This window comes from Zootermopsis nevadensis, unplaced genomic scaffold (assembly GCF_977971745.1).
Source record: "Zootermopsis nevadensis isolate Lab colony 2312 unplaced genomic scaffold, Znev_1.0 Znev_ptg000002l, whole genome shotgun sequence".
Classification (NCBI taxonomy): Eukaryota; Metazoa; Arthropoda; class Insecta; order Blattodea; family Termopsidae; genus Zootermopsis; species Zootermopsis nevadensis.
In genome coordinates, this window is record NW_028259134.1 from 16,708,357 (window position 1) to 16,724,603 (window position 16,247).

At 39.4% G+C, this 16,247-nt stretch overlaps 1 protein-coding gene across 12 annotated transcripts in view; it reads right to left on the minus strand.

Moving 5' to 3' along the window:
• Positions 1 to 16,247, minus strand: part of exd (PBX homeobox extradenticle) — a 378,101-nt gene that overhangs the window by 26,957 nt on the left and 334,897 nt on the right. For all 12 annotated transcript variants that reach the window (XR_015535862.1, XM_087351479.1, XM_087351471.1 and 9 more), the window contains one exon: positions 16,115 to 16,159. Coding sequence is in view for 11 of the 12 variants with exons in the window: in XM_087351479.1 (XP_087207605.1) it covers positions 16,115 to 16,159 (45 nt within the window). In the remaining variant the exon portion in view is untranslated. The remainder of the gene's footprint in view (positions 1 to 16,114; positions 16,160 to 16,247) is intronic.

The window sequence follows — 16,247 nt, forward strand, 5'->3', positions numbered from 1 at the left end:
AAGTGACAGCTCAACTTATGTGCCTTGAGTCCACCTATAGGTCTTGGAAATAACACGTGACCATACCAAACCCCATTCATGCTACAATCATTAGAACTAAATAACTGGATAGGATCTAGAAGGAAATAATCGTGGTCTACAACAACAGTAAGTTATTTGCCTATTATTATTTACATTTATTACAACAGTATTCATGTCAATCAGTTTTCCGCAGAATGATTATCTAATATCAATTTTTACTTAAAAGAGAATGCCCATGTGTTCTTTACACAAATCACATAAAACGAATACATAATGAGGAGATAGTATCTGTCCGTATGTCTGTCCGCATTTTATATATATATATATATAAAGCTATCAATTCATTTCAATCAGATTCAATATTTCGTTCTAACTAAAAACTATTGGGTGAATTTAACTTTAATCTGAACAGTTAATACTATAATTCCCAATTTACATACATTTACATACTTTATAAACTGTCTCAAAAAAGAGCTACAGTACAGAGAATTTACAGGGTTTGTGGGTCTACATAACATGAAGTATACTAACTACAACTCATTAACATCAACTACAATTTTTGACACCTGTTCGATATAACACGCATTTAACGAAATAAAAGGAAATCGACCACCCTCCACGTTGGTACATACTCCAGTCTTTGTTACTTATAGTTTGTATACATGCATCAGTATAGATAAGGAAGATTAGGTTCACAAAATGTCGTCACAGATTGCATGAAAATAAAATATTACTAAACCATTACCACAGAAATTGATATCAATCTCAAAAATAAAACGCAGACAATGTGGAACATTTCAATTAGACGAATAACATTCCAATTTTAACGCTACCTTCCTGAAAATATACGTCCTGTCTCTCACCGATACGGCTATAAATAAAATAAGATGTCGATATTCTGATACCGTTACAAAGAACTACGAGCCCATATTGTGAATTAACACGACATGTCAAAAAGTTTATAAATCATTCCTCCGTTTAAAACACCCGTATTATTCTGTCAACAATTACAGCCCAGTGGCGCTTCCTGGTGTCAGGATACTATATCCCATGGTGTTGCCTCCTACCGGTAGGGAGCTAAAACACATTAGTCATTCTCACTTAGCTGTTGCCGTCAGTAAACCTTCCTCGAAAGAAGTCGAGGTGTCGACGATCTATTTATTTACCACTTTCATCTGACGGCTCTGTTGTCATGCTTATATCACTTTATGAACACGCGGCTGTTGCGGAGAGGAGGAGAAGAAGAAGAAGAAACCACTTGAAAATCACCGCACAGAAATGTTTTCATATAGAACACAGCTCCGTCTTATTTAAATAAAACGTCTAGAAGGATGTTAACTAGAAACACGAATAACTTCCGCTGGTACTAGTCATCGCCAAACGAACCTTGCTACATAAATACTGGGCCACACAGTCATCACAAAATGAGACAAACCACCCATAAACACGTACAGAGTACTTAAACGCTGACGTCACTTCCTACCACGTGCCAAGCAAAAGTTCTCGGTGATTCAAAACAAACCAACTCCATGGCGCAGTCCTTCTTCAGAAGCTAATAAGTCACTCAGCTTGTCAAAAATTCTGTACCTTTTATAGTCCCAGAATGTTCATTACCGTGTTCACAAGATCCTGCTTCTCTGTTTATTTCCGAGGACCTGAGTAAAATTTAGTAATATATATTGGATTTTACTTGAAGATGATATACCCCACCCAATCACCAAGGTGGAGAACCACCCCTTATCTGCTGTCTGTGAGTGCTTATTTAATATATTCTCGGCTATCCAAATCTAGAGGTCATCTCCAAGGTCACATCATGCCGCGGTGACAATGGACCCACTAAACGTGGAAAAAAGATGAGAAAATGGCGGCAATGTGATATATAAAGTTGTGAAGGATAATAGATTAATATATCGTACTGACTTCCGACCGTTTATAAATTGTATTAATTTAAATAGTCAGAAAGTAAAATCACATATATTAATCAAATTACAGTTTTGTATCAACACATACGCCTGTCCGTTGGCCCCTCCATCCTATTTCAAAGATGAATATTCATTGTAGCAGACGGCCGGTCGACGTTCGAGCACGATCATGCAACTACTTTCCTTCCTATCTTGAATACATACCCGATGAGATTTTTGCACAAACCGTGTCAAACGAAAACATAATGGACAGGCCAAGCCCGTATCTGTCAATCCATCAAACATTTCACCTCCTGAATACCATTCTTATATTTTATAAAATAAACATGTTTCTAAAAACTATTAATTAGAAATAATGTGGAGATCATTTTATTTTAGTTCGTACAGACATGGACCTAGGTAAACCCTACTGAATGTGAAGGTCTAATCCTGACTGCATAGCCAACGACGAGTGCTTAATGCAATGAATGGAACAATCACAAGATCATATTTACGTATGTTTGCATTACGGTACAAAGGAGGATACAAAATAGGTCGAAAGGAAGAGAGAATAAACCGTGCAGAAAACAAAATTTCAGAAATAAATGAGGGAAGAAAGAAACAAAGAATGTGACAAAAATAATGCAAAGAAAGGAGGTAATACAGAATAGTGAATAAATACATTTTCCAAATAACGAGATGACGTTGCAATTCGATAGAAAAACAAGATTTGTTTCAAAATGTTCATTTCATGACGAAAACGCAGCGTGCCAACCGTGCACGCCTCTAATATTTGCTATGAAATACCAACGAGGCAACCAAAACTGAAACTCAGCCTGGAAGAACCTACGAATCACTGAACAAACAAATTGAAAACAGTTTTCTATGTAGGTCAGTTTATCGGAGACTGAATGTACAGGGATACTGGGTCTTATAAGAGCGGCCGGGGGGAGGGGAGGGGGAGAAGGGCTGGAGATGAGGGAATTTTTCAATTTGCAGTTAATTTCCGCCCCAGAGAGTCAGAACCCAGACCGAGAGACAGACGTAAAGAGGAAGGAGGGTGGGAGCTTGACGCCTGACCTGAGGGGATGGAAGAGCCCCAACCGGGTCATTGCAGGGGGGAGAGATCCCATTGCTCAAAACACCTCGTTCACAACCCGACAATTCACCCTTCATTCGGTCGTCCTGACTACAAGAGTCGGAAGATCACAACAAAAAATTTAACAAGTATAATTTTGGTTTAAATTTAGGTGTAAAGCGCCTTTCTACAATTTGCAAGCAAGAAGTGCGATTTGTGAAGAAAAGAAAACGGTCCGGACAAATTGTTACTTTACGAGGAAAAGGTGCAGTGTTCAAAGTGCGAGTGTCGGATAAAATTCCCGTTACATACAACAATTTGCTTCTCCGTATAATGTTTCTCATAAGTTGCGGTGAAAAAAAATGTGCATGCAAACCGCAATGAAATACAATTAAAACAATAAAATATATAACTCTAGCGGCAAGTCGGGTCAATTTTCCACACATTATAGACCTTAGCACGAGATCATGTCAATAGTAAAATTCACGATCATGTCGGGCTAAACTCCACAGCCGGTCTGAACGCGGTGGCAAAGAGGAAATTCCCTGCCCCCGACGGGAATCGAAACGCTGCCGTCAATCCGGTATCTATTTACTTTGCTTCAATGACACGACGTTCATAAAAATCCACCCAGGAGATCCATACTGCGTAAACGGCAAATATACAGACTCAGTACTTGAAATCTCTTTCAATTAGTTACAAATAATGCAAACTGCTCAAAATTACAATTAGTTACCACGTGCCTAGTTCATGTCAAAGCAGCCCACAGGAATTGCCTCGTTCCTTAGTTTTTATATGCTATAAACAGGGAGGGGTTGTGAAGTGCAGGAGAAGTAACATTTCATTACGTCACCTAGTGGTCAGTCCAGAAGAGAAGATGAGTCCACACACGACTGCCAAGCACGGTTCACTGTTAGTGCCCATAAAACGCCGACTACGAAGCTTTGGGATGGACCATTGCCCCACAAGTACCCCAGAAATGTGTCAGAAATAGACCAACTTTGACCCTACTTGATGTCTTGGTAGTCTCTCTCATTCTATTACTCCTTTCTCTCTTGTTCGTATTATCTCCATTCCAACTTACAAAACACTAAAAATACGAGAACAGTAAATCAAACACGAGCTTACTCCCTACATATCCAAAATGTTGTTATGATTCAATAGAGCTCGTGTGATAAAGACTGGATCTTATCTCTTCGAATGTAAAACAACCCAGTTCTTTGTAGGACTTTCGGTTAGGCTGTGAGTCCGAATACAGCATTGTCCTTACCCATTTCTTTGTTTCAATAAACAGACGCTAGGTTTTATGGCAGATTGTGTTCGAGAAGTAATTGTAACTTCCATCTGACTAACACTCGCATCGATATATCGACCAGGTGAGTGACATAACCAACTGAAGACTACCAAAAAATCAGATAAACATCTTACCAACCAACGAAGTCTTTCTGAAGCGAACAGTCTCTCAGTTGGCCAAGAAATTCCCCGCCTATTATGAAACGCGATCCAGCTCACACCTTCACATCCAACCGTTTTTAACATTGCCCTTTCTTCTACGCCCAGGTCTCTCAAATAGTTTCTTCCCTTCAGATTTTCTCCACTGACATTCTGAATGCATTTTCTCAAATCCCACATGAAAGGACATCGTCCTTAACTTGATCACCCTGATACATTTTGGTAAAAATACAAATTTTAAAGCTCCTCATTATGTTATTTTTCCTAACCCCCCCCCCCCCCCCCCCACGGTTACTTTCTTACGTCAAAATATTCCCCTCAGCACACTGTTCTATAACACGTTCTTACTCAGCCTTTAAAGCCAAATGAATATTTAAAAATCCACCACTACAAAGACCAGTTGATTAATGCCGTTCAAAGAAAATAACAGCTGAAAATCAAAGAAAACACAAACACACCCTTTGGGCAAACTGCAAAGACACTGATTATTAAAACCAGTGGTACACATCATTACCACTAACCATTAAACCGAAAGAATAGTTTTACACCCACGAGATAAAGAATTAGTTCACACAGCCAATATGGAACAAATAATTGGTCATATTACGTTCAGTATATTGTTTATTACGTTGACAGGATTTGAGAATTCCTACCATACGACACTTTCGAGTAGGAACAAGCCTTCCTATGTTTTCAAAGCGACCAACTCCTTACAGCTTCACTACACTGCGAGCTTCTTATATAAACAGTACAGTGGCTGTCAAATGTTATGACGTAGCAATCCCCCCCCCCTTTCAAGCTTATTTCCCGGGCAACTTCCCGCCACAATAACAACACATAACAGATAGGAGCGGGCCGTGGGAGGGAGGACTACTAAACAGATGACAAATATTGTTCCCGCCCAGAAATTACTGTCCCGGAAAATTTCTGTCACCCCTAACATCGATCAAACCCAATAACATGAAACCTGCCGCCACTTATAGCAGACGTCAACGGTTCGTTCCCTCTGATCAAGCAGCAATTTTTGGAATTAACAATCCGTGGTACCGCTATACGTCGGTAGATCAGGGGTTCGATATCCGTAAAACTAGTTATCTCGACTGAGATTTACACTGCCGTCACGTGATTTCTCTTGTAATGTCCTTACCTCTTCAAACAATTTCCCAAATATTTATTGTAATATCGTCTTATATACTCGGACGTCGGGTTAGCAATTTGTATACATTTGCGTGCTGTATGTCCAGACCGTCTAATACTGACTGATTTAATAACCATAACAATACTATATAAAGACTAGGGGTAAACAAATAATTTATTTCCTCAAATTATTTTGTTACTTTCTCAGGTTCAAATATTCTCCTCAATTCCTTGTACTCAGTCGCTCTCAAATCTTTTTTTCTCCTTCAACGTAAGACACGAAGTTTCAAAGCTGTACCAGACAAAAGGTAAAATTATATATTTACTTATTTGTCTAGAGGGTTAATCATTCTGATATACATTTAACGAACTTGACAAGTTTTCAATTTTTATCACAAATATACTTTGGATTTATTCAACTGTTGCAAATTTGCCCCATTACCAAACCACCTATCCTTAAACTGTGGTTCTACATTCTTCCGACGAAACACTAACACACACAGAGGTCATCGACTTAGAAAACTTAAGTCAAAGGAACTAACTTCTTCAGTCAGAATCCCACCAAATGCAGGGTCAAAGGATACGCCCCAGAAAAACAGCTAAGTCCTGATAAGATGCTGGCTGGTTGGTCCTATCGCATACTTCAGGGACAATGGCAGATGCATATGGATCAGTAAGGAGGCGATTGGCTGACAGCGGAAACCCAAGCCTTAAAGCCACACTATCCAAAGCAAACCGAACACGAATTTCTATATGACTCAACACAGTTGCAAGTGTCTCATCGCCTATATATTAAGCTTAATGATTTATCATTGTATTATTTTACGCGACTTTCTCTACTTTAAGCTACAGCCCCATTATTTGTGTTGAGGATCCGAGGAAAATACAAAAAAGTCCCTGTTAGAATAGCCCGTCTTAGGGACGAGACTTCCCGATTACGAAGCAGTGCTAATCACTAAATGCGAAGTTCCGTTACGTGGTATAGCATCCGTCTTCTTGCGGTCGTCAAATGCTATTCTGGTTCCATCGTCTCAGACGCGGTAGAGAGATGCGAGTTGTAAGACAACAAACAATAAATCCAGGCTGGGGCCTGCGGAAGCTCAAGATCGTCAACTGTTTCGGTTCCCTCGCGAACGCAACCACCAGGTTCACCCTGCAGTATATCAACCTCAAGTCCCTATGTTTCCACACAACAAATACGATTCAGTACAGTAATCTTAGTATAAAAGCAGGAACTACAGAATAGTAACCGACACTCACAGCACGATTAAAATAGACCCCGCTACTAGAATTAACTGAATATAATCCGAATTTTAAAAAAAATCGAGAGAGAATATAAAAAAGCATCACGTCTTAAAGTATTATATTATTAAACGTCGAAAAACGTTAAAGTGTAAAAACATCCCATCACGCATGGGCACAAAACGAAATCAGAGAACCAAAATACTTGTAAAATTCACACTCCGAAAGCAATTTAACGTATGGAGAAGTGAACTTGTTAACTGAGAAAGATCAAAGCATCTTATAAAATCCGGGCCAGCCACTCTGTGATCGGTACGCAAGCAGAGCACTACCACAGTAAACATGAGAAAAAAAAAGATTGGTATTTCTGGCCATTTGTCTCAACGATTAATCAGAAGCAAAGAAAAAATATCTGAACTTTTCGAATTGCAAAAAATCAAGATTCGAAACCAAATACAACTGCACATATAACCGAAAAGAAGATGATCCATGAAAATAAACACCACCACATTCTTATTTTATTTATTCACTAAGATCATAATGGCTCAACTGGCCTAAAACGTCCAGCCGTTTATGAAACTCATATATATTCATTTTCCCCAGTAAATTTTGTTGTTATCCAAAGGTTCCCAAACGAAATAACATAATGGTACTGTTTGTAGGCTTTCCAGTAATAAATGTGTTCTTGCAGTACGTACAAAAATAACCCATTCCGAAAATATGTAGGCCTATACTCCAATTATTCCTTCATATGTTACGCCTGCAAGATTCCGTTTAGATTACACGCTACGGAAGGGTGGCAGAGAAGTTGCCGCACTAACACGGCGATGCCTACAAAAGACACTAATAATTAAAACTCCTTACGCTTCAAAGTTACATCAAAACAGAGTATGAAAACTACATACATTGAATATACACTTTGCAACAACACACTCATCCCTTGTCTTTGGTTTTCGTTCTAAACACGTACATGTCGCACGAGAATTTTTCTGCAAAAGTTTCCATTTAATACAGGTTACGTTTTAAGCAGGTTTTACAGTGCCTCTCATTAAGCTATCTGAACAAAACCAAAAGTGAGAAATCGGTTTGTAAACTTCGTCACGCAACAAGAAAATTTGAGGTTAGAACTGGATATGCTATGTAATTTATCCTCTTCACCCTGAATACTAGGCAGTTAGCTCCTCTGAAACGTTGGCCAACATCCCAGGAAGTCCCATATTCAATGCTATTTTGTTTTATTAAAGTGTTATATAAATAAGAAGAATAAGACACACAGGAAAATCAGTCAAAGGAGATGAAACAAGGTGAGCACACCATAAAAGTCAAAACACACACGTATATAAAACTGACCACCACTGAAAATCCCTGGTTTTATTTGTTTCCTTTTTATGTTTCCCACAACAATGAGCATGAAAACGACATCTTAGACTTTTGACTCATCAAACTACCGTGAGGCTCCTACAGACGACATTCGGCTTCATAAAAGTCAACGGACACACAGACAGACAAAAAGACTCGATAAATTTCTCCAGTCCATTACATTTGCTCCAACCTTTCTTCTTTCCTTTACGCAAGGTTTTGGCGGCCCGGTCTTAAAAACCTGACCTCTCGATAAAGCATTCCCAGGCTGTTCGAAACCTCTGGGTCGTAAGATGGGATCTGCTTCTGTGCAGGTGAGACGCATTGGAATGACTCCATTTCACACTGACGGCTATTCAGGGTCCAACTGCTCACTCGCATCTTTCCCTCAAGAGAGTTACTTGGTCGCTCCAGCAGGCATACGAACTGCAGTCTCATTTACCACCCCTCCCCCCTCTATGCTTGTCGGGAGAAGTTCATATGAGGATTGAGGGCGTGATCGAAATAAATGTTTAAAATAAATAAGGAAAACGCAGTAATGGCGTAAACGGAATTAATAAGAGGGGCAAAGAAACATAAATAAGTTACGAAAGAAAGGGTACCAGTACGCATTATTAGCATTTCACGAAAACAAAGTAAAATTCGCATAAAAATAAAATAAACAATGTTAATGGTAGTTAAATGCATACTCTTAGACAACCTTGTGGATGGGAGTACGCGGCACGTATTCCAAAAGTACGCACTGCTCGTTCCCTGCAAAAATGTTGGTATAGACGGAAATGAGCGCAATAGCCAGCTCCTTTAACACTTTTATGCACTTCATTTTGGCATGTTATATCTTCGATGGAACCCAGCTCATGTGCCCAGCAACCTGGAAAATCAACGTTTGCTTTGTTCTTCTGAAACTCGCTTTCTTGATTCCTCAAACTTCATCGTAAACAGAAGCTTTCTCTCCGTGGTTTGCTCGTATTTTCCAATGATCATGCCATCAACATGCGTTCCCCTGTCCACTACTGCACTGCGCCAGAGGATCAACATTAGAACACGGAACTGCTCTTACATTGTTCTTATTTACACACCTGCAAATTATGTAGCATGACTAAAGATATGAACCAAACTAAAACGAACATAAACTAGCAATGAAGATGGAAGTCATCTGGATTTTCGCGCTGTGTAGTCTCGTAGAAATATGCGGACGTTTCAGAGACAGCAAGCGCATCTGAAAACGTCTGCACACTTCTACCAGACTACAGAACGCAACCACCCGGAAGACAGCCATCTTCATATTCTCTCTTTGTAAATTTACGTTGTCGGTGCTGAAAGAGTTAATATGGACAGAGAAAAGAATATGTATAAGATGCCTGAGAATGCATTTGCAAAGGCTTCAGCAGAAAAAGTCCCAATTCCCTGAAGAAAGGAACACGAAAGCAGAAAAACGATTGGAAACAGAGTTAGACTAGGAGGGGGGAATGAAGCTAGAATAAAGTAAGCAAGGAAAGGAGAAAAGAGAGATATAAAACGCAGAGGCATAGAAAGAGAAAGTGGACTGACTGCCACTGCATTGGCCAGGATCTCGCAAACCAGCGCTGTATCATATTTACAGTCCCCCAGAGGATCCTTGCCAGGGTGAGGAGGTGGTCCAACGGTGCTCAGTTCAAGAGCTACTGTAACTTCCGTCCATTTGCTTGCAACAGGGACAGACCTGGGTTTGGATAGCCCTGCTTCAAATTCCGGCACAAACCACTAAATCCCCAAACTAAAGCAAGAGAATTCTACCTGATTAAATGAGAGACTCACTAAGTGACTGACAAATTCTCTAACTCAACAACCAAGGATAACATAGACAGATTCGATATATAATCGAAGTATCAATTAATCATCCTTTCATAACCCTACCATTTCATATCAGAAGCTATAAAACGCATTAGTCGATACGAAGTCGTCAAACGAACACAAAATGATTTATGTCAGAGAACGGTTTATTTTCTTACTTCTATTAATTTCAATACAGAATTCGGGAGAGACACGTGCATTTTATTCCCATATAAATAACACTGTAATGTGGTAAAGTTATGGACTGTTTTAACAGCGTAAGCTTCAGTTTAGATTTCTGGAGAAGACGGCGCATGAAATGGTGGCTACTGTGACCGGGGTGGAGGGGTCTGGAGACCGACCGGACGGAATCGACTTTACGGTATCGATACTACTAACCCAAGGTACTGGCTACTGTGGACTTGCTGTGAATTTTTCATACTTTCTGCATTACATCTCGCTGGCATCGTGACTTCAAATCCAGTTCGGAGAAAGGTGATCTCCATTTGTGGTAGGGCGACGATAACATATCCGACCGGACCAACGGATGTAAAACGAAACACAAGACAACGATTTAAAATCTACTCGTATATGTACGAACAGCATCTGTAAAGCGCAAGTAATTCTTTTACCGATTTAAACTAAAATTTCAAAGAATATTGAAATAGATATGAACATGATATTTCAAAAGGGCATGAGTCTCACAAACAGAAATTCCCCAATGTAATAATATTTTAATCAGATTCATGGCACCAAAAGTGACATCTTATATTATTTGGCTAACAGAAACGCATGTCGAAAAACTTTTAAATAAACGTGAAATTACATTCCTCGTTCATTCAAAATTAATTCTCGTGACTCATGATTTCATTTTCAAAACGAAAGTTCCAGTTAAGTCGATCAATACGCGTATTTAAATCACTGTGCCCGTCTGAGTGACAAAACATTTTATCGAATCACTAAACGAGGAATATGCAATGGATCCTCAGATTCATACTTGAATACAGACCTACATCATGAGACATAAACGCAACGATCTCGTACTTTGGTAGTGATGCCATTTATTTATCGGTAACCTAAAACATGACCAAAACTTAGGGAATTCTGATTTTAACAGTTAACAGCACATCTGTTTAAAATGGCGTCGTATAAAGTATCGTTAAACTTCTTATAGTGAAAACATTTTACTTTCTTGGGAGCTTGTTTTGTGCGAATGAAATATCGTAATTACATTAATGTTCATGTAGTACCGTCCAGAGACGTACTGTTTGGTAAAATTAATCTGAAGTGATTAGCGTACGACAGGTAGCCTTCGTCGCTCGTTCGTCGTCCTGAAGCTGTCAGTCAACGGTCGAACAACAAGTTCAAGAAGCAGTGTTCGACATCTGTCACAACAGTTTGGGATCTCAATGAGCTTCGTAAGTGAAGTGTATCTTCCAAATTTATTTTTATTTGGTAAAGGATTCAATTCGGACGAGATATTGTTCTAATGACTAAAGTAACGTTACAACTGAAGTAGCCTATAAAACAAAAAACACTTAAAAATTAAAAACACGGGTTTTGGGCAGGAGAGCTGTGGGGGGGGGGGGGCAGGACATGTACAATTCTTACATTCTGTCCATATCAGGGGTGTTCAACCTTTCACGCAGACGGCGCACATTAAAAGATACAACGTGTACTAGAAGGATCGCACCATTCAAATTTTTCTACCGCAACCAACACAAAACAACTTATAATCACATTAATAAAGTGAAACTAGGTTCTGCCTTTGCTCCGCAAGAGAATTAGCATTTGGTTCAATTTTTGAAATGTTAATTCGTATCACGTACCCTAGAAACGACCTTAGCTAAAACTTATTTACGGACAGGTTAAAGGGACACATAAAGATGTACCGTGGGCCGCAGGCTGAGTATTCCTCTTCTACCCCCCCCCCCCCGTATGGCCCTCTTTGACCGAACTGTATTATTTTCCAAAATATCATGCTTCCTAAGATGCTGGAATCGCTCACAATAAAGAATTTAGCAACGGTGAATAAAAACCAACGAAATACTGTACTCTCTTATGGAGAACATTCGACGAATCTGTGGCCATGTGTAAAATACTTCGTACTGTTACAATTCAAGGGTCGACCTCGTGTTAAGGGAAGTGGAGTGAATGTATTCTCCATCGATGTTCACGAGGGGTGGGTAATCGTGAACGGTAATCCAATGGTAATCCTTGATATTAAGCTCTGTTGCCTCGCAGTATACTGAAGCACGCCTCACACGTTCGCTATGCATTTTAGGTGCCTCATTAAAAACACAGGCAATGTTGTCCCCAAGGGAATCCAACTCCCTCCAAGGAGAAAGACTTGCAGAAAAAGAGCCAATGGTTTCAGGTAGTTTCCCCGGGGCGTACGTTACAACTGCTAGTGGAAATGAGTCAGCACTGTAATTTCTTACGAAACCGTGAACTTGAAACCCTCTGGCATGCATCCACGTATCATTCACTGCTAAACCTATAACATTCTGAACTTTATTTATACTTATCACGTTCATCTTAAGTGATGTCATACGCAATGTCTAATTTTATTTCTGCTTATAATTTCAATCAGCATAAAAGGGGCAAAGCCCCATCATACGACTACTGAACTACACATATGAAATATTTAAAAAATAAAGAAAATACTTATATATGCATGTAATACACAAATGCATAAAATGGCTAATAATAAGTTACTAGACAAATTACGTTAAGTTAACTCATGTAATACCGGGTCTACAATTTGTGTCTTTCGGGGCGTGGCTTGCGTAGCGTGGTCGGCCGGCGATCTGTTGACGTCGGCAGGACTGGTGCGTGTTCTTCCCGTGAGTCACAAGCGAATCATTTTCAGTGCCGCTAGTAACAGGGAGCTGCGAGTGTTTCTCGTCACTGGTACATTTTATTACATTAATTGTTCTTACCTTAAATCACAAAAGATGTTCAAAGTGACTTCCTTGTGCTTGCAGGCAAGCTTCACATCTCGTTAACATATTTCTAAATACTCGACGAAGCTCTTCTGGGATATTGCCGAAATGAATTGTCGTTTCCTGTTCTTCTTTTTATCCAAAACTGATCCCGTACTACGACACTTTTTTACTAAGCTCTCTATCATGGGCCTGCTAGGAACATTTACACCGGGAAAATATCTGCGAAATTTACGGCGGCATCTTCCGTAGGATGAATATTTGGCATATGTTTCGACTAAGAACACACGTTGCTTAATACTATACACCATATTATCAACGTCAATCCGCTACAAGACGCAATGAAACTGATTCGCCTGTGACTCATGGGAAGAACACGGACTAGTCCCGCCCACGTCAACAGATCGCCAGCCGACCGCGCGGTGCGGGCGCGCCCCGCAAGACGTAAATTGTAGACCCGGTATAACCTGTCGTAGAATTATAATTATCTGAGAAATATAAATATTACTTTTATGTTGAACAGTAAAATTATGTCAATATGTTCAGCAAAGAAAGATACACAGTCACCCGATTATAGATAATAGATACAGCTTGCCCATGCATTTCTACTTTACAACTAAGGTTATCTATGCAGTCAGCCTTGGCTTTACAAGTATCAATACTTTCTTTAGTATAGCCATCATGCTTCGAGATTTATGTCTCATTTCTACAAGGGCTGTGGATTCGATACTAAAATCTCCGACTCCTTCATGAAAGCTCAATATGTATCAATAATGGTAAACCTACTAAAATGGTAAATGACACCATAAGAGATTTCATCACCACCACGTGAATCATAAGCCTACTTTTAGAATTATAACCTATATTTAAATATACGTCTAATGGTTATTACAGAAATCCGTTGATTTGAAGACAGTTTGTATTCTTAAGGTACCAGAGCCAAAGTTACAAAGCATTATTCCCACACCACGTGACTCAACGCGTCATTGAGTCTCCCTAAGCGTGGGGCAGCCGATGGCTCACACGGTATTGAAATTGTTCTTAAGATTTTATATCGAGTTTGGAGTCGGTACATTTTTACGGACTCCGACTCCACAGCCCTGATTTCTACATTTGATATCACCAACATAACATTGCAGAGCGCAGAGCAACGCTATTCCTTAGAATAAACAATTTATAACCTATAGCAGGTGTTCCTCCTCCAACCTCCGTGTCCATTATGTAATTCAGTGATAAACTTTTATAAAATTACGCTCCTAGAAATGCAGCCCAAAGTTCAAGCCCTGGAACTTGGATTTCAGTAATAAAACAATCTTATATGATTTCCTCTTCTGTGAATTATGCGTGAGTCTTCAGGATGTGTTCTAGCCTATAGATTCCTTATAATAAAAATAATGAAAGGCAGATGTGAGTTTTGCATACAATCATGTACTATAATATGCATAAACATGTTTATTTGAAGGATTTATCTGCAGAAGTAACTTTCATTCTTCGGAGTCCTTTAAATTGCATGTGAAAGGAAGAAGTGGGAAATTTCAGTCTAAAATACAAAGTGGACAGTTTACTGCTTAAGTGGCTCTTCGAAACATCTACGTGATGGCTCCGTTGGTATAAGAGAAGTCCACGCACTTTATAATGCTCAGATTGCAGGTAAAGATTCCCTAGCTCCCAATTATCAGAACGTTTCCAGTCTATGAATTTATCAATGCACAACAGACTTCCAGAAATAGGCCCGACTATAATCATCTTGCAGCTGTATCAATTAATGAAACAAAATAATACGTAATTCGTTCTTGTGGATAATCTACATGATTAGTCACCACCCAACCAGACATAAGAACATTTGTTGCTGTATTTGCGATACCAATTTTGATTACGAATCAATATTTATTCATAGGCAAGTAGAATGGAAACACAGATGACGCTTTCATCGTCTTATGACAAATCATCTCCCAGTTAACATTTAAGGAAACCATTTTAGAAACGTGGTTCACGACCTACTAACACTAGAAATGAACAAAATCACTAACTGAATTGGAGACAAGTGAATTGACCACCAGAGGCAATTTAAGGAAAGAAACAAGTTCGTGGCACTGGCCTAACAGTACATTCATTAATTACAATACGCACACAGAACTTAAGAAGTATTATAAAGTAAGAACATAATGTCAACATGCCAAGTTTAATGCTTTAGTAGAAGCAGACCGACAGCATGCCACTCGGGTAACATTCCAGAGAACTTGTTCATCAGATCATCACTTGCTGAGAAGCGTTAATTCTCATTCCACGAATTCCTCACAATTAAACTTTTTTCACGTATAAGCTATACTTAACAGAAAAGTCGATTACCTTACCATATCAATTTGCTAACTCTAATGAACAAGTCCAGTTAAGTCATGGTTAAGGCTGTGCACTGATATTTCAAGAAACTTTAATTTTTGTATTTCTTTGCGTGTATAGAGTATGGCACTGCATATACGGCGGGTTAGGAACCAGACCACCGCCGAACAGCGAAAATCGCCGAAAAGCGGATCTTTGCATTTTTTCACTTGCAAATGCATATCAAAGCCTAATACGATGTTTACACTATCATATAGTAAGTGAACAATAGCGCTAGGCCTAAGAAAACGAGAAAATGGCGCCGGACGTACTTCTCCAACTCAGCTGTTGAGCGCGTGGGGCATTAAAAGCGGGGCCCTCCTGAACGTAATTGAAAAACGCCGTATTAGCGGATCGCCGAAAAGCGGGGCCCTACTGTACTTTCATAAATATATTTTGATTTAACAAAAAGGACAAAATGAAAAGACCACACGTGACGCATGTGGCCAAGCCAACATCTTCAGATACTAACGTATTTTTTACTAACATTTTATCTTCAAATCTGAAAATTTAATTAATAAGACCTGTTATTCTGCGACAATCTGCAGGAAAAAAATTACTGCAGTTAAATTCTTCTCAGAATTTGTCACTAACACATTATCAGAATTCCACCACAGAAATGCCACCATCATCCATTACTTTCACACAAATATTTCCTATACTAACAGTACGCATTTCAGGAAAATTTGTTTTATACTGAGTTAGCAGTGGACAGCCTTAATGCCCGGGTGCTGTTAGGTTTATAGAAGCGTAACTAAACCTACTGATCAGTCAGAGTAGTCGCTCACCTGGTGCATCGGGTCATATCCCATACTGCTGTCTGTGTACGGGGGCTGCAAACACACACAAAACACAGCGTTACATCCTAGCAATTAAGCTGACACACAGTCCCTGCTCTGCATTTCGATTTCAAATTCAGCT